Source organism: Chelonus insularis, unplaced genomic scaffold (genome assembly GCF_013357705.1).
Source record: "Chelonus insularis isolate UGA/USDA-ARS -01 unplaced genomic scaffold, ASM1335770v1 contig_358_pilon, whole genome shotgun sequence".
NCBI lineage: Eukaryota > Metazoa > Arthropoda > Insecta > Hymenoptera > Braconidae > Chelonus > Chelonus insularis.
The window spans coordinates 180,387-200,493 of record NW_023276522.1 but is presented as its reverse complement, the minus strand read 5'-3'; the positions used below and the strand labels follow the sequence as shown (position 1 = coordinate 200,493).

Genomic DNA, 20,107 nt, shown 5'->3' with positions numbered 1-20,107 from the left:
TTTCGTTGTCTTTTTGTCCTTCCTGACAACTCTGAAAAATTTCTTTTCCTGACAGTTACCATATTATTATTTTATTTAACTAGTAAAGATTTAATCTTCTATTTCAACTGGATAAGAACAAAAAAGTTGATGACTTTATCAAGTAAGTTCACCACATAACAAAATCATAAACTTTTGTCAATTACCTTTGCTTTAGAATTGAGTTTTCATAGTGTAATTGAAATTATAGATGTTTCCAACGGATTGGTTAAGATCTCGACCTGGTGAGTTTGACCACTGTAGTTAGCCGATTAATCGAATTGATTAGCTATCGTATATATTATAATTGAACAGTAATTGCAGACTGAATTCTCTATACCTATCAATTCACTTTATCGATAATTCCACTTAAATATACGCACTTATGACATGGTAAGGTTGGAGACTATGCAGGAACTTGGTGGCTTTTTTCCTGTGTAATCTTTATTTTCCTTTTCTATCGTTAGCTCTGGAATACACGAGCATAATCACCGACAGAAAAAGGGTAAAAGCAAATGGGTGTACGTTAAAAATATATTAAAAAAAAACTTGGTATATACCAAGATGAAAGCTTGAGGTACTTTAGGTAAATTGTTCAAATCGAATAGTTGGAGATAAAAACTAATATTGCTTTTTATAAATGTATATTATGTTGAAAGATGACCATGCCAGCTATTTTGTACCATCATGCAGCGAAGGAAAAAAGCTGAGAGATACAGAATATTGTGCGTATTGCTTTAGTCGGACAAAAACATCAGCAAAGGCAAAAACTAAACTCCGTCTAGACTCAGAAATATGACTTCTAGTGCGTCATCCTCTTGGCTTGTATTTCAAGAATGGTGAAAAGATAAAAATAGTTCTGCTAAAGAATATAAGGCAAATACGAAAAATTTAAAGAGGAAGTAGAGAAAAAATGTCTTTAACAAAATCACTATTTTCTTCGACAATTTCAGGAGAAATGTAATAATGTCAACCCTCAAGCGTAATAAATTATTTACGCTCACACATTACCTCGGGAGAACTTAACTTGTATGTAGGGTAAACTTCCCGAATATAGACCACTGAGTTTTAAGATTTTTTTACAGTTGTACATTTTATCGAAAATTGTAGACTACATGTTTCTATTTTAATACGTGATTTTGGAAAACTAAAAAATTGAAACAATTTTGTTTTTTTTTTTTAATCAATCTATTCTGGAATTGTTTTTCAACAAAAAAATGTCAAGTATAAAAAAAGTTTTTAATTAAATTAGCTTCGATAATTTTTAGTTTATTTCCATTTATTTATATCGTTGTTACCATCAATTAGTAATTGAATAAAAACGATCAGAATCTATTTAAAAAAAATTTCAAAAGTACTTTTATGTAAATATTCAATTGGATGAAAATATTTCAACATTCATAAGTTTTCATTTTGATTAAAGTATTTATTACAGCGTTAAAATATTAAAACATGTCTTTCATTGTGATTGAAACCATTAAAAAATGTCATTCAAAGTCAAAAAGAAATTCATGTAAATTTTATCAAATCCAGGATTGACAATAACGATCGTACATTTGAAAAAAAAATAAAAAAACAACTTTGTTACAGTTGTCGTGATTTTTTTACATTCAGACACACAAAAAATGGTTCTTTTCACAAGCTTGGCACCCTGATCCCCTTAACCAGTTGAAAGATCATTTTTGCAAATAGAACTGGGCCATCATTTGCTTCATACGAAGAAGAATTGGGCACGAATTTTGTCGATGGCAAATCTGAAGCTGTGTATACAAAATCCTTCTTAGTCACGAAACAAACAAATATTGGCAATAAACTGCCAATCCAATTTAGCAACGTAGAAAATACTACTGAATTGCTTACTTTTATGGAGACAGGGGTACGAGAATGACAAGAAGTAGCTTGGATCAAGGAATATAAGAACGACGAAGACAAGTCCTATCGCAATCCAAACGACGTACTGGTGCTAAAATGCAAATAGTGTCGATTCGCGCGTACTTACAACCCCCTTTGCGTCGACTACTAACGCTGTTAACGTATTCCTATAGATATATAAAACGAGAAAAAAAACGTATCTCGAGTTCCTTAGCTTCTTCTTAATCTTAATTTCCATTTTTTTTCACTTTAACCCACATAAAGACCGATCAAATTTGTGAACACTCGGTGGATTGAAAGTTTTTAAATCGTCGTGAAATCCAGTAGTATAACTGAAGGGTGAAGAGATGATGCTTTTTTCCTTTCTAACCTTTTCTTCTTTCCTTTCCTTCTCAATTCTCATCCTACTGACATTAGCATTAAGAGATTCGGATCGCTTCTGTGGCTCCAAGTTTTCGACTCAGTCTCGAAGGAAAACGTAGTCAAGATTGAAACTGGGCCGGCGCAGTTGAATCGAAAAGTAATCTATAGTTGGGGAAGAGCCGCCAGGTTGAATTCGGCTTTCAATTCACTTCAAACCTTATTGCCCGAGGGAACAAGAGACAGAATGCCGAAGAATGTAACTAACTTTTACAATTCTACACATAACTTCATTGCAAATGCTCTCAGGTATATCTTCAACAATCTTCAAATGACGGTAATTTTCTAAAACTGTCATTTTCATTCAGATTTTATCCATTTTATTTGCAACTAATTCAACACGTCTCTTCTTACAACTTGCTGCATATTAAATGGAAATTATGATGTAATTGAAAATCGTCCTTTTTCTTTATCACCCTTTCAGATCAATCAACCAAATTCTTTTTTGATTCAACTAGAATCATTAATTTGACCAATTATCATTCAAGAAATAATCAAGTTTAAGTTTTAATTGATATTTTGTCATAATTATTTTTACGAAATAATTTATACTTAATTGCATTCCAGGTCTATAATTATTTGGCAAAGTAATTACATGAAGTGAGAAGGTTTGCACTTCGATGCATTGATTAAGTTACACTTTCACTACTACTTGAAATAATTTGCACATTTGAAATTCAGTCTGAGTACTTTATTGTTTTCACCATCAATACCAATAGATTTGATAGAAAAAAAAAAGATCTTATTTTTGTCGAGAACTTATTTAAATTATTCCATGATTACTATGGAATGAAACCTTTAGTTATGTTATAAATAAAACAGTAACTTGAAAATCTCATTTGAAATTCACTTTATCGTCTTGGTTATACAGTAATAAAATATTCCAGGTCGATTTTCATAAACAAAAGGTGGAATTTATTGGTGAAAAACGTTCCAAAGTGTTGAAGATCTTGAGCTGGATCACTTTCATGGAATAATTAATCTTTTATTGGCTTCATAGATTATGTTCGGAAATAGTTGGTTTATTTTTGTTGGTAAAATTAGCTGTTCCTCGATGAATTATTAATCCGTAGAAATGTCAATAATTGACCTTTATTAGTTTGCATCTGTGTTGGGCAACTTGGAGAACAGTTTGAGTATATCTTGTTGGCTTCAGAGAAATCTGACATAAACCTATGCTTGAGACAGATAAATTAGTCGCAGTTAGATGACTACCAGATAATTAATGTACATTTACGTGATTCAATATCTACCTCCTTGCATCAACGTTTGTCAATGCTTTGTCGTCATAACTCAAATAGGAATATAGTCTAGTATCATCTGACATTTTAATCAAGCTTGTTGTCTCCTAACTACTATTCTTAAGAAATAAATTTAATATTTATAGGGTGGTTAAATACCAGATACGTATTGATAGATAGTTGATGAGCAAGATATGCCAAGAATATTTGATATGTGTAGTAAAGAACACAAGAGAAAGATAAGAAGTAGGAATAAAAATTATTATAATAATCAAAGTCGAAAAATATGTGAAAAATGCTTCAAGGCAACTTGAATAGATACTTTCATTGGATTTTTTTTTCTATGCTCAGCCTCCTTTATTGTTTTAAAATTTTTTATGAGCAAGATAAAGTCGAGAATAAAATGAAAAAATTCTCAGTAATGAATGTCATAATAATAAATCGTAAAATTATAAAAAATTTTATATCTAAAGTCCATTTAAAGTTCATATAATCTTGAAATATGCGAACTGCTGTAAATGAAGATTATATGAATATTATATGGACTGACTATGACTTTCCAACCTGTTTAACTTAATTTAACAAACATCAAAAAATTTTTTTCTTCATTCTATTCTTTTTATAAAAATGTGAAACTTTTATTAAAAACTCTATATTTAATATATTTTCATATTCCACGTGTCTTCATGTGTTTATATTATAAGACTACGCTGTTAGAAAACACAAAAAAGAGTGCATATGATTAGAACATAGTAATAAAAATTATGTTCAAAATTTACTTAAAAACAGAAAAAATTCCTAATTAAAACTTTGAAAAGTAAAAAACTTATTCACACACATTTACTAATGAGTATTTATATTTATTGTTATTTATAATAAGTATGTTGTGATTGAAAAAGTAATTTCAGCTGAGAAATTCATATCAGCAAAAATTAATGATAAAATTTTATTATTATCTACTTTTTCTCTAAGAGAAATGTCAAGTTCAATTGTATCTAGATAGTTGTCATAAAATTTGCTATCAAATCCTAGTTGATCCAAGCAGCCTTTGTGAGATGTAGAATTAGATCCAACTGGATTTAGTGAGTTTTGATAAAATAATGTAACTGATTCAATTGAATCAATGATAGAAATAATTATCATGCAATTGTATCAAGGATCTGATTAGTATCTACTATTTTATGAAATATATAACAAAATTATTCTATTCAGCGTTTTCTCTCTATCTTATTAATTTAATAGAATGAAGTATTCTCCATAATCCAATAAGATCCTCAAGAAGTCTATCTTGTTCTGGGCTCCCTCTTTCTAAAAGCTTCGTCGATTACAATACAGCTGAATGATTCTATTTTCAAAAAAAATTATTGATTGCTATCCGGTGAAGTACATTGGCAACGACCATCATTTCAATAAGAACAAATCACACAAATAATTTATCCAAAAAAATATATTGCACAAGTTTTTTACAACCCCCTAGTTTAATATAATATTTCTTTCTTTTCTTGACTATTTTTTGCTTAGCAACCTCTTCACTTTTTTCTATTCTCTAGTCTCGAGCACGTCCGGCACACGAACCTTGAATACGTACGTGAGTACTAATGGTGACGAAGTTTCCAGCAAAAATGTTCAACTCTTAGTCCCTCATTCCATCAAGAAACTCACTAAATGACTTTGTCCTCATTAACATAAGTAAAAATATCCGATTGATTTACTGTGTGGATTTTTACATCAACTATTTGTATTGATGCTAAACCAAACAATATCTAATTTGACATGGATTTATGAGCTTTTCATTAGTACCTAGAGGTTAAATAATATGAAATTAGGTTATTTATGAGATATTATTTTGACATTCATAATAAATTTTGGTCACGTTGGTTAGAGGTATAACCAATAATTAAAATATAAACAATATTATCCTGACTGCAAGAGCTATTGTTAACCAGTAATTAATGAAATAGATGGAGTGATGTGAGGTAATACATACATACTTTGATTGCCAAAAATCAATTAATGTAATGAACACATTATCGCATTAGTTAATTGGACTGAAGGTTTAAACTAGTAAGCAGTAACTATGTCAAAGAGTTTACGTTATTGATCCAGTGAAAAGAGATTAGGACTAGCAAAGTAGTGGCTCGTTAGGAGGACAGCTTGTGTCTGTGATTATCCTACACCTCTGTTTCCACCTTCTCTGTAATTAGCTAGTAGTTGCTGTGACTAGTTCTACTTTCTTCATCTACACTTTCAAAGAGACACATGCATTTAACTGTGTTGAACATAATTTTTAGTTTTTATTATTTTTTATATCAATTCTTACAAAATATATTCATTAATGAATAAATTACATTGGATTATTTTTACATCATCATTCATTTTTGATTCAATTAGCTATTCATCAACTAATCATCATGTATTATTATTAATTATTATTATCAATATTCAATGAAAGATTATTAATTATCATTTGAATAAAATATAAAAAATTTAATGTTTTTATTTTTAGAATACTAAGAAGACTTAAATTTTTTATAGATATATCAATCGTCATTCTGGCATTATTCTCCTCTTATAATTAATGCAGTTCATTAAACTAATTATCAATTAATGTTTTTCTTTTTTTATAACTATCAATTCCAATTTAAAGATATTTACTTAGATATTGGAAAAATAAATTTGTGGTGGAAAAATATTTAAAAAGAAATAAAGTTGGATACAACTTGAATAATTTAAATAATAATTCAATGTGCTTGAAAACAATTGAAAAATGTTTGAAAGTTAATAAATTCTTGTCGTCAGCATTTATTGTTAAACTTTTAGAATCATCGTTATCAGAAAAATTGATTGAAAGTTCTTTTTAATTATGATAGGAAAAAAAAAAGATTATAAAGATAAGTGCTGGTGCCTAGAGTTATCAGCAAGCAAACTTTAGCAAGAGCTTATCGATAAAGAGAAGTGGTTGAAAATTAGTTAAAAATTATATTGAGACTTATAAAAATCGAATAGAAAAAAAAAATAAATCTCAAGGGCTCTAGATAATTTGTTTAAGGATAGTTGATAATTGTGGGAATTATTATTCTATTTAAAGGAGTTAATTCGTTGATTGAAATTTGCTTTCAAGTTCTGCCGTTAATTAATCTTTATAATCCAAGGATTCAGGTTGCATGATTCTCTCATCTTTCATTCAATGCAGCACAACTCCAGGATCAGTGATTAACGTACGACGATTTAAACCATTCACCTTCTTAGAGGCTTCAACGATCCTTCACTCTGAATATCTCAGTCATATTGAAATAGTAGGTCGTTATTGATCACAGGTACAATTAAAAATATCTCCACGAGTTTATTTTCAAATTCTAAGAATCGATTATCCTATTATATTTATATAGAACTGAAATTATTCGTGGAAAACCAAATATATGCAAATCTGCTTTTAAGAGTCCATATTTTTACATTTCATCACCAAGTGATAACAAAAGTATTGGCTTTGATCGGAAATTAACTGTACTTGATTTTAATGGATCTTCACACTTAGAGAACCCCAGTAAATTTAGTTATTTAAATTAAAACAATTTTATTCTTCATTCGTGATAAAGAATTCAATCTTTTTGTCTGTTCATAAGAAGTTATGATAATAATATCATATCTTTCATTAAATTTTTCTAGATAAGATTGAAATTTATATGCTTTTTGTTTATCTCATATGACAAAGAGAATTGAATGAAAATTCTTGAGATTAATGAAAAAAAAAATAAATTAAGAGTTGGACTTTTAATTAGAAATAACATGATATTTATTTTTGAGTGAAAAGGATCAATTGTTCTATTTGGCTCATTTGGAGAGCGAAAATATTCGCAAAAATTTAAACGAATGAGTATGAAAAAAAAAGCAAACTGTGAAATGTGTTTGTTATTTGTTTTAATATAAATACGATCTTGTTTTCTTTTTTTCCCTTTCTCTTGTGTTGTTCGTGTGAAACAAAATGCTCGACGCCGTAGGAAGCTGTCGAGCTCATCAGTTTCCGCTATCATTTCACCCATTTTTATTTCATTTTCTTCACTTTTCTATACATCCTCAACTTCTATAACACCCATATAAATCTCATTTTCATTGGGAACAAAAGGTGGCAAATACTCGTGAAATTTCAAGAAAAATTAGAGAATCTATTCAGCAGCAGTAGAACAAGTTAAAGAGGGAGAGAGTAAAAAAAAAAACCAAGTGAAAAGGAGAAAAGTATCATTGTATATTCGCCTGTACCATTTCTCGTTGTATTCAACATAATTTTATCCTGTCATGTTCGAGACAACTGGTAAATAAAAAAATTTTCATTATTTTTTATTATTGTACATTCTATTTTTTAACCTTCATTTCTATTCAACCATACATGCTATTTAAGTACTTGCTAATTATACTAACTCACCATGAATCAACCTAAAAAAATTTAAAGGATTAATTCCTCGAGATTTTTAACCAGGAAATTTAGGTCTACCGTCTAAAATAAGCTGTCACGTCTTATGTTTTATTCATTAAGTACTAGGTGGTATGACTTGTGCAGGCATCCACTTTATTTTATATCCATAAAAATTTTTTGTTGGTTGATTTTTATACAGATAACAATTCTTTAAGATTTATTTTGTTATCTATAGCTGATATGATTCCAATTCAATTAAATTTTAATCATTCATTAATTTTCATTTTGGTTGTAATGATATCATAAGATAATCGAATGCATATTTTTGCAGTCATCCTTTTCATTCTGATGAATAGATATTTTTTTTAATCTTTTAATATTTTGCAGTAAAAAGGATTACAAATTTAAACACAATGGATTTAAATTACATCAAAAAAAGGCTTATTTCGATTGTTATGAAGTATTTTTTTGATTGAAATAATTTTTTTTAATTCTATTCTATCGTGATTACCAAAATCCAATTATTTTTTTTGTACAAAAGAATAAAAAAATCCTTGTTTCATTTTAACAAGCAGTCTAAAAAAATGAAAAATAAAATTATTTCATGAAATTTCAGATAATTTTAAAGTTTCAAAATCTCACATTTTTTTCACATCACCGAGATGTTTTATAGTTGAAATACTGTATATAACATCATAACAAGTGTGTAAAAATGTTTATGATGGTGATAAAAATGATGATAAGCTTGAACGAACTACTTCAATTATTAGACATATCATAATTATAGAGATTTATAAAAATAACAAAGAATTTAATAGCATAACTAAAATGTTTGGAGAATTATGCGACGGAGTCTAAGGCTCTTGATGACTCATTCCAGGAATTCCAGACAAGGTGGAACCCTCTCATCATCTTCAAGCATTAACAGACCTCCTTGCACCAAGGGATGGAGATAGTGAAAGCTCTGGGGACGTGAATGGACAACATTTGAACCAAAGCCTCATTTCACTGTGCTCACATGTTTGTCGAATCTGCCATCATGCGAATGGAATTAATGAAGCTCTCATATCACCCTGTAGGTAAATATAAATTGATCACTTAAAACCAGTCAGATATAAATGTATTTGAATATTTTAAAAATCACTTGGTACTATTTGATACCTCTTTTACTTAGTTGTGATATAAAATCATAGCTTGTCTGTGAATCGGTATCCTTAAAAGACAAGAAAGAAGCTTGTTCATCGTGACGAGTGCTTGGTATGCTGTCGGAAATGCTTGTCAAAGGATAACTCAAGCAACAGCATATAAGAGAGCTAGGCAAGCACTTTTCCTCTTTCATTTTAACGTAAGTGCAAATGCGAAGCAGAAGAGTACATCATACAAGCATCAACGACGTTATAAGATTTACCTTTATTACAGTCACCTTTTCATGTAACATGTAAGCGAAAGTTTTTCATTACACCATGACAGCGTGTGTAATGTGTTTTATCTGAAGATATTTACTTTACTCTTGCGTGAATTATTAATACACTAGCATACCAATGAGAATAAATAGGTTAATGAACTCGTATATTACATCGATGCTTAAGTCCTACATACTTGAATATATTATAAATATTGAAGAGTATTTTATGATCCTGTAATGTACTATCTGTAGCTTAAGCTGTATTAATCTTGACATTTTCAAGAGACTGAAATTTTAAGTAGGAGACTCCAGATTTTCATACTGGCAACTTTTCGAGGAGATGATAATAATATGTGAGTTGACAGTATTTATTTTTATAGAGGATTCATATTTTTGTCTCCATGCTTCTATTTTTAAAAAATTCCTTATTATAATGATATATATTGAATATTTATATTCATTATAAATTTTTTTAATTATCCATCATAATCTTTAATCTGTTTGATCTACATGAAATATTCATCAAAATATAACTTTATTGATGTAATATCCGTTATAAATTATTTTTGATAAAATAATCAATTTATGTAATAATAAATGTGACAAGTCAGATATTCAGGGTTTTTAATAGATACAAGATCTTTATAAAGAGTATAAAATTATAATTATATTTATAATATTCATGATTTACATTGTATCTTAATTCCAATATTTATCCCTCTTTTACTTTTTACTTCTTTACTTTTGCACTTCTACATCTCCTTTTATACTTAATATTTTTGATATTGAAATCCACCTGAACTTTTTAGCTGCCGGTGAAGTTTTTTCAAGGTTGAGAAAGCTTATTGGTAGTTCTCAATGTCATCTAGAACTTCTTGAAAAAACTTGAAAGATTTTTTTTAATAAATATTAAGTTACGTTTAAACAATCTTATAAATATATTTAGGATTGATATTTTTATATTACGTTTGGTTATTTCGAACTAGAGGCTCTTATTAATTATTTTTAATAGGTTTTTTAAAAATTCACGTTTTTTTTTATAAATTCAACATAAATATATTTTAAAGTAATTATAATAACATTCTTATTTTATTACATCATATCATATGTGATCATACAAAATGATAAAGCTCGAATATAATAAAAAATAAATGTATGATATTCAGCAAAAAATTGTATACAGTGAAATTGTCTGTCGAAAACATGATACAATATTTTGTAATTTCAGCAGAAAATTTTCTGTTAATATATGTTTTTTGGAACATTAATAAAAACAGCTTTCAAGAAACATTCAGAGAGTAAAAATATAAAAACTGTCGTATTTCAAATAAAACAAGGAATTTTTTTTCTATAAAACATGAAGTAATAATTAAATTGACGAGAGGTCATGTTAAAGCCATAATATACACAAAAACTTCATTTTCAAGTCTTTACATTATCAATATTTCCATATTAAAGTTATTCAGATGTATATTTTAATTCTTATGTAGATAGATCATCTTACAAGTTGAAGATAAAGTTAGAAATTTTATTAGTAAACTGCAACTGGCTCCCAAATTTCATTCATTTCCTTCTATTATTTGATTATCTTCATTTATGAGTCATGTCTACTTCCATGTTAGTTCATTACCATTGAAACACTTTTATTAGGTGCTTTTATTCTTTTCCTATACTTTTTTTCCTCTTCCTAACGACTTCAACAATTACATGATACCTTCCTAGCAATTTCTATGGCTTAATCGAATTTAATCGTATATGCCGTGCGATTTTAATCTCAACCCAGACTGAACAAACAGACTAACTATGCATGGTTTCTTTGTTTCCTCTCTTATTGCTTTAGCAGCACCAATGACAATTTCCTGTTATTCCTTATTCTTCTTCCAACTCCTTATATACCATTTGTTTCATTTCCATCCATGTGACATCCGTAACATGTAATTGCAATGGTTGTCGCAGGTGCAATTGTTGCCATCATGTTTTGAAGAATTTTATTTTTATATGATTTGCATAAAAAAATTGCCTCGGTTATCTATCGTTTACTTCACGTACAGATACCTCATTCTACATCTCTGACGTTTTATATTACTAATTTGCAATTCATCCATTCTAGTCAACTTCTAGAAATATTGTACAAACATTGTCAATGACAATTTTAGATAATTGAATGTAGAATATGTAAACTACCATGTTTCACGACTGTTTTTTCACCTCAAATAATTCATTCTTACATTCACTTCAATATTTAGTTACAATTAGTCGGAAAATTTGTTTTTGCTATTCACTGAGTAATTATTTAACTTTCAAACGTCAAAGTTTTGAATGAAAAAAACAACAAAAAAATTATGTAAATAATTAGATCTTTTTTTCCATATTTTTTGGCAAAAGAAATGGTGTTAAAATATTAGAAAAAACAAATGAGTCGTAAGAATTAAATTAAAAACTTTTCCAGTATAATAATATTTAATGATGAACATTTGTTAAACTAATGCATAAATGCACTTTTGATATACTATTTTATTACAAGTGGAGTAAAATTAAAATTTTCGTATCTATTTAAAAAAAAAGTTTTAGAACTGGAAAATTAAATTGAAAGAAATTGTTAAGAAAAAAGTAAGAATAAAAATAGAAAATGTGTAATGAGTAATGATAGCAATTAAATAAAAAGATTATGTTTTCTCTACAAAATTAGTTAACACTGTCTCCCATTCAACCACTCATTCTTGACTCGCTCAACTGCACTCCTCAAGACTCATTTATACTCGAAATCACTCCTCGAGACCTTCCATCTCGTGTTTTATTACTTTTTGCTCGACCATACTAACATTTGTGCTTCCAGACATCATCTCTTACACTCACTCTCGACATAATCTGTGTAAAATATTTTTTCTCAGCTCTAAGGAATTTTTGAAATCAACACAAAGACTTGAAATTAAATGAGAAAATTAAAAAATAAATTATCAGATTAAGACATTTGATTAAAAAATATCTTTATAATAAAGAAAGTTAACTCTCCATCGAAAAAAGGAATCTCTCAATACTAGTTCTATTAAATGAAATATTAAAACATCTTCAAAGTATGAGCGGAACATCTAAATTGCAATGAATCTGCTTTCATGCATTTCAATACATAGTGCAAAGTTGCTAAGAGCTTTCAATCCTATCCCGAATATCTGCATTGTCATTTCCGTGAATCAAAGTTAATTCAACTTAATAGTTTGATAGAATTGTCATATTGAACTATAAACCGGAGTAATTCGTCAAGTGAATCATCGAGTTTATCATCAATAATCTTCTCAAGAAAAAAGGATCATAAATGCACTAATGCAAATCCCACATACAAAGTAGTCTTTCAATCAAACATTTCTTTATAAATGCATCAAGATTGTGATTCATCGTTCAACCTTACACTATAGATGCCTGTAATAAGATTACAAAAAGCACTGTAAAATGGCACAAATCACCTCTGGAACTTAATCTTAATTTAATTGGTTTAGTGTGCAGCATTTCAGTTAGAACAGATAAACAGAAAGAAATGATTCGATGTATAATGAGACGGAAAAAAAGTAAAATCCTACACAGAAGATCATTAAAATTCTTTTTACATTTAAAATAGTATCGTTGCATTTTAAAGGCTTTGCTTTACACCAGAGAGCTTTCAGCTTTGTATTTAATTGCCCTCGAGGTTTGAAAATATTCAATTGCTTTTGTTACTTGAAAATTTCAATAATCCTATAGCTTTATCAAGCTGATTGAGGAAGATTATTAGTTGTCAGTAGAATACTGAGAGCATAAATTGTTCGATATATGAGCTACAAATATGAGTTATGTACATGAGAGTGTATCATAATAAATTGAACAATATTGGAATGGAAAACATTTTTCTTAAATTCTATTTTGTTTTTCCTTTTTAATTAGTTCGTTAATTAATAAACATTTCATATGATGTTTTAATGAATATTGAATTATTGTGATGTTTTAGTTGCAAGGGATCTTTGGCGTACGTGCATATATCGTGTTTGGAGCGATGGTTGAACCAAACCTGCCGTAACCACTGTGAGCTTTGCTCCTATCGCTTTAATGTTATAGAGACTCCTCGTTATCGTTGGTGAGTAATTACATAAGAAACAAAAGAGTATAAAGAGCAACAGAGAGGAAAGTATAGAAAGCCTGCAAGACACGCTTGTAAACCGGAGGTAATTTGTCGAGGAGCAATCCACGGCTCGAAAGTCTCAGCTTGAGATTTTGAAGCTCAGTGGAATCTACCAGGCCATCAGACTCTGTTCGTGCTCCGTTAAGCGGTAAACGGTACGTACCGTGTGGTTCACATAGAAGATTGATCGAAGTCGCGAACGAGTTTAACACCTCGACGATAGGAAAGAGAGAAGGTGAAAGAGTTAAATTAGAATTTGATTTCTCTTTAATTCTTCTTCTATATATTTTCCTTTCTTCTCTAATATCCTGCTGCTTACTTTAGTCATTAATCAAGTAAATTTGTTTATCAGTTTATATATTTTTCTTTTGCAGGAGGGAATCATTGAGGATTTGGATGAATTATCCTCCTAATCGTCAACATGCACAATCTGATCTCATAGTTTTTATTCTACTGACTGTCGTGGTTGTGGGACTGACAGTTGTCTGTTTGCTAGGTATTTTTTAAGATTTTTTTTTCAAATTACTTTGGGTAAATACTGAAGTTACTGGAACACTGGAAATAATTACCAAGTCTTACTTTTATTCATTTTATTCTGCTGAATTTACTCTTAGGATTTAGGTGGATTTGAATGTTTGAGAAGCATTTTTAAATGAAAGTCATCAAATAAATTGCATTTAATGAATTGATTTAAAAAAAATTAAAATGAGATTGAGATTGTTTTTTCATTTTGCTAAATTTCTTATGAATAAGTTGATCAATATGCATATTTTTTATTTTATTTTTTAGTTTTTTTTTTTTTTTTACAATAACTGATAAATTTAGTTAGTGTCTCATGTAGTATCACAATCGTCAGATTGAGCACTCATTCGTTACAAATGAACGAGAATTCTATTCTTGTTTTTGTTTCGAATTTCTGCCTTTGGACTCAACCATTGAACAAAATTTACTAGTTGCATTGATATTGAATGGTTAAACGAGAAGTACAATTTCGATTTCTCTCGACACAGTGGTTATTGGATTATGATACTACATGAACGCACATGGAACGGTTGAAGAAATGAATAAAATAAATAATAAAAAAAAAAAGACGTACAGATGAAAACATGTTTCAGGGATGAAGTATTTTATTATTGAAGGAAGAAAAATCGGTATATCTAGACTGTGGACTCGTGGTGCTATATGTTTCTTTCTTGCCATTGTCATCCTTGGATACTGCTTCACAGTTTATCTTCTTGTCAAGGTATAAATCATTAATATAATATGTAACATTCTTTTACGACATATTTCTTAAACATTTGACTGTCATTTATTAACATTGCATCAATTCCTTTCTGACCTGATTCAGAGGATTGAAAATTATTGTACAATATTTTTCGTTCTTTTTAATAAACTTCCTAGTCTGGGACTCGTTGATCCTAGTATGGAGCTTATTATCATTGTTGATAGTTTTACGACGACTTTTCTAATGTTCTTGATGAAAGAAAAAAGTTGGAGAGCTAAAAAAGTTCTTGAATTGCTTCAACATCTACCATGATTTATTGGATCTCACCAACTTTTTTTTTGTTGAGACTATTGATGAACCAATCTCCAAAAATTTAATTAACAATTGATAGATTAATATTCGTTAAAATACATGCAGTGAATGGATTTATATATTAAATTGAATTGATCAATTTATCAACTTTGAGAGAATTGTGTTTCCTCGATGGAAATATTTATTTGCATTCAACAAATAAATCTGTCAATAACTAATTTTTTTGACACTATACCTCTTGTAATTGTATTTTAATGAAAAATTTGAAATTTTATGTAATACCAGACTGTTGTAAATGACAACTCAGATATCTAAAAAAGAGAATCATGAAAATTTGAACTTTTGGTATTGATTCTCGTCCAGGAGAATGCTTCTCGAATGTCATAAGGATTTTTCAAAAGAACGAAAATTCAACTAGTGAGTAATGTAATATAAGAAGTTTACATTTTATAAAAAAATTCCTTCAGATAAAATTGCTCTTTTCGACATAAAGTTTTGAATATTTACAACATTGAAATGCTTGTGATTGATATTTTAAACTTGAAAATTACTTTCTTAAAGTTTGAAGCTGTCAGCTATATTCAGATGTTGATTAAAAAAATTAATTAATTTGTAAATAGAGATTTCTTTTGCTAAAGAAGAAAGAAAAAAATTAATAACGTCTGTTAAATATAAATAAGTTTTCGTATTTAAGTTGATGTATCCATAGCATGATAATCCTATTACTGTTATACAATTCCAACACAACTCCTTCACATTGTAAATACGACGACTTTAACAAAATAATTCTCGAAAATCTTACCGAGCTTTTTTTAAGCTCTATGGTACAGTTATAATTACGTAAATTCACGTAATTATCCAGAAAATTAGTTGACATGTATAATTGTAGAGGTGTAATGGGATTTCACGTAATTTCAAGAGTGATTTCATCCAGTGGTCAGTGAGACCTTTGAGAGTTAGCAATTTGAACCTGAAAATGTTAATTTTCAAACTTTATCGTGGAATAAAAGATGAAAAGTTGAGGCAAAAGAAGAATGATAAAATGGCTCAGAAATATACGGTATAAGAAAACAGAACGTAATGTTCATAAAATGCAATGAAACTTGGAGGAAAGTTAATAATGTCATGACTCCATCTGATAGTACTTAAAGTTTATCTAATGATGCTTTGCCATTGTAATTTGTCTTGTATCTCTATTAACTTTCCTGTATATAAGAAAGTTACAGTAATGGATCTGAGATTTGAAATTGAAAGTACCAACATCTCTTTCTGGTGTAAGCTTTCAAGATGTTATAAACATTCTTAAAAAGTAATTTGAACACTTCCAATGTCATTTGAAAAATTATTCATTAATCATATTTAGTAATGATCATCTTGACTGATACTATCAACTTCATCAACATCTCACCTTTTATGTATCTTCACAACCACTTTAACTATTTTGTTTTAATTGGCTGGAATACAATGTTTCAGCAGTCTCATATTTTCTTGTTTATGAATGGAAAGAAAAATAAAAGTAAGTGGTAATTGGTGACAAAAAGTTTTTAGAATAACATTTCATTGTTAGTGATCAGTTAATGGAAAATGATAATAATTCATTTATACACATGATACTCATGAATATGCTGAGAGCAATTGAAATAGTTTTGTCTACTATTACACGTTATGATCTTTATTGAAAAGCATCAACCACAGTTCAATAGTTGTCATTTTCCTAATGAAGCTGTGTGAAGTGTGGAGTAGATACAATTGGAACTTGTTGAAATTATTTCTCAAGTATCATGTAAGTTGCTATTTGTTTTATGACGGTTTACAAGTGTTGAGATGTTCGTAAACCATCTTCAATCAGTTAGTGTATGTAACGGAGGAGCAGTGCAATTAATTTTGTGCAGTCTTTGAAGCTACAAATTCTATGCTTTAATAAATCACTTGATTCGAGAAATGTAGCTGCAGTTAAAATTATATGGAGATGAAAGACAAGAATGAACATTAATATAAATTGAAAGAATTTTTTGATTAACTGCAATTCTAGATCAGAAGTCAGTTTGTTGAATTGGATGTATACTGAATTTCATTGAATTATATTAGTGATGTGAAACAGTGAATGCTAAGAGTTACACAGTATTTATTGAGTTTAAACTTCATTCAAGTACATAGACCAGAAATTCAAGCAAATGGATGAAACTCAGCTATTGAAAATCATTGTGACTAGATTTCTTTCACTAGCGTTATTTTCTAAGAGTAGAATTTTTTCTTCCATTTAAATAGCTATAAAAATGCATCTCCAGTAAATACAGTTATTATCATATCTGTCTAGTACAACTGTCGCATCTTTGGAGTCAAATTTAAAATGCTTGACGGTATAAGAAAACCATTTTATATTATAAACTTTTTCCTATTTAGTTTTTGGTATAAACAACTTCATGAATAATTTAAATTTTTGTTTTGTCTAATTTCAAATAGTTCCAAGAAAAAAACTAATATAACCAAGATAAATCATTTTAGTAAACTGTGTGATGCTTACTTTTTTTTCTACTCATAACAGATTTTTTTTTATTACCTAATACATTTTAATAAGCGACCAAAATATTCATTTTGTTTTTGAATAATAAACTGTAAGAATATTTTATTAAATTTTTCTTTGTTTATTTTTTTATTAAAAAATACCAGCACAAAATTAATAATAAGACTTTGCATAAATAAATATTACGAAAATTCATTTTTTACTTTAATTTCTAATAAAGTTATAGTATACTAGAGCTAATTTATTCATCGAATTCCATCAAAATTAATAGCTCGATTCAAAATTCCTAAAATACATCGTGTGGCTGTTTCGAATGACTTTAAATTCGTAGTGGAACTTTTTGAACAGGAACAAGTTGTCCCGTGGTACAGATGGTGGAAGACAGAAGTAAACGTCCGAATAGTTGTGGAGTCACAATTGGAAAGGGGTAAAGTACAGACTCCAGGCGTTATTCCGGGTCATCGGAACGCGGAAACAACGATTGGGATCAATTAAGCTGTTGAAAAAACTCAAGTAGTCAATGTAGAAAGCTTTTAATCAACGAAAACGGCTATTACCACTATCAGAGTAACAACGAAATAAACAAAATTGCAGTTAATATAGCGGTGAGTAGAATTTAGTTCACTTTTCAAGTCTTATCGTCTTAGTCAATCTTGTCCAATTTTCTAAAGCAATAAGAAAATTCTCGTATTAATGCCAGACTCCTCGAGATAACTTTCTTTGGAAATACATTCCTTTGCTTTCGCGAATCTCAATATCATTTTATAGCAAGTAGTGGAGCTGGTATTATCTTACGTATTGGTGAAGAGAACAGGAAAAGGATTTTCTGACAATCACACGTTCTGAATAAACAAGTTGAAAGTATAAGTAAGACAGTTGCGACTTTCCTCAAATACAATTTCGATTTATGAGAAAATAGTGTAGGCTGAAATAAATCTATTTGTTATTTAGTTTATATTTTATTTATTTATTTTTTTTTCAATTATATAAACCAACATTTTATTTTAGGCTGAATTTCTTTATTCACTCCAAACTTTTCATGGCAATAAATAAAAATATAAAACTTTATACCAACGTCATTATGAATGTGAGAGAATGCAATGAAAACAAACTTTCACAAACACTATTAAGGTTTGTGGAGAATTTTATTTTTAAATATTCTTTTGTATTTGCTAGATTCTGTACTATGTTTTATATAATTGAAATGTTGCTTAAAATTTTTAATTAACCTACTTCTATAATATCATCTACATCTGATAACAAATGATAAATAAATATTGAAGAAAATATCATTTAAATAATTAATTACTACTAAGTCAAATAAGTTGAAAAAATATCTTTTACAAGTTCATTTATGAATAAGAAAATAAAAGTTTCAGTGTACCAAACTTTCTCAGTTGTTATGAAGATTTTTTGCTGTAAAATACTCTAGATAAAATTCGACTGGAGATCTGTATTAAAACCATTTTTATTCCATTACTCGGAGTGAGTGTATTTACATTGGCATCGTAGATTTTTTTTTCGTTATTATTATAAAAGAATATGGCACGATTGAATGAACTGAGAATTAAAAATATAAATGTTAATATATTTGCCAAAGCAGGCTTTATTTTTTTTTTTCAAACTATATTCTAAAAATCCTGATAAATCTCACACCTGTAGAATCTACATGATGACAGTGGTAGACGCTTTCGTATCACATTGAAAAGCTTTGGTCGGAGCCTGCAGCAAGTCAAAAATTTATCACTCATTCTCGAATATGAGTCTACCACGTTGGCATCAATATATGCGTTCATTTGCGTTGATTTGCTTTACCAGTAGTACATCATTCTGTACAGCAATGCATGTATTTTGGTCGATAAATTATTATCTCAGTTTTACAAAAAAAACGGTCTATATCATCTGTTTTTCTATTTCACTTTTTTTTTTCTCTGAATTTTAGTGTATTCCCCTTATCTATCTTGTACATTTTTTATTTATATTTTTCCCTTTTGCAATAGGACAGTTGTAGAAGTTATTGGCATACCTAACCAATACCGAGTTGTATTCCAATTTTCCAGATGGCCGAACAACAAGAATAAAATATTGCTGTGACGAAACGGGTTGAAATGATATACAACCAAATTCCTGGAAGAATCGACATATTTTCTTTATTTATTAAATAAGAGAGGGGCAGAGAAATAGGGTTTTTGAAGTCCATTGGAGAGAAGTTGTTTAAAAAAATAGAAATTAGGGTAATTGATCAAAAGTTTCAACCCCTAAAAAAGATAAAAAGAGTCTGGATTAACAACAGTGAAGAGCAGTTATGAAGTAAATGAATTATATGAAAAATAAATTTAATGAGAAAGAGAAAAAAAATAGTCATTAATGAAAAATATGCTTTTATCTTATGGTCGTGTAGAGAAAGGTATTTGACTGTAATAAAAAATAACTTCTAAAAGAAAATTAAATAACTGATATAAATAATCCCGGTAGTATTTTATTTTAAACTAATTCGTCAGGCTCGTTGAATTATTACCATATCATTAT

At 28.8% G+C, this 20,107-nt stretch overlaps 2 protein-coding genes across 4 annotated transcripts in view; one reads left to right on the top strand and one right to left on the bottom strand.

The window, feature by feature from the left end:
- LOC118066938 (zwei Ig domain protein zig-8-like) overlaps positions 1 to 20,107 on the bottom strand; it is a 104,611-nt gene that overhangs the window by 32,034 nt on the left and 52,470 nt on the right. The window lies entirely within an intron of this gene.
- LOC118066939 (E3 ubiquitin-protein ligase MARCHF3-like) overlaps positions 1 to 20,107 on the top strand; it is a 107,642-nt gene that overhangs the window by 55,313 nt on the left and 32,222 nt on the right. The window contains exons 2-7 of one of the 3 annotated variants that reach the window (XM_035083387.1): positions 8,843 to 9,041; positions 13,347 to 13,472; positions 13,892 to 14,013; positions 14,633 to 14,760; positions 17,927 to 18,183; positions 18,587 to 18,670. In XM_035083387.1, coding sequence (XP_034939278.1) covers positions 8,843 to 9,041; positions 13,347 to 13,472; positions 13,892 to 14,013; positions 14,633 to 14,760; positions 17,927 to 18,073 — 722 coding nt within the window. In that variant the 3' untranslated portion in view covers positions 18,074 to 18,183; positions 18,587 to 18,670. Of the gene's footprint in view, positions 1 to 7,547; positions 7,861 to 8,842; positions 9,042 to 13,346; positions 13,473 to 13,891; positions 14,014 to 14,632; positions 14,761 to 17,926; positions 18,184 to 18,586; positions 18,671 to 20,107 lie in introns of those variants that run through there. The other 2 variants (XM_035083388.1, XM_035083386.1) reach the window with 2 other exon arrangements.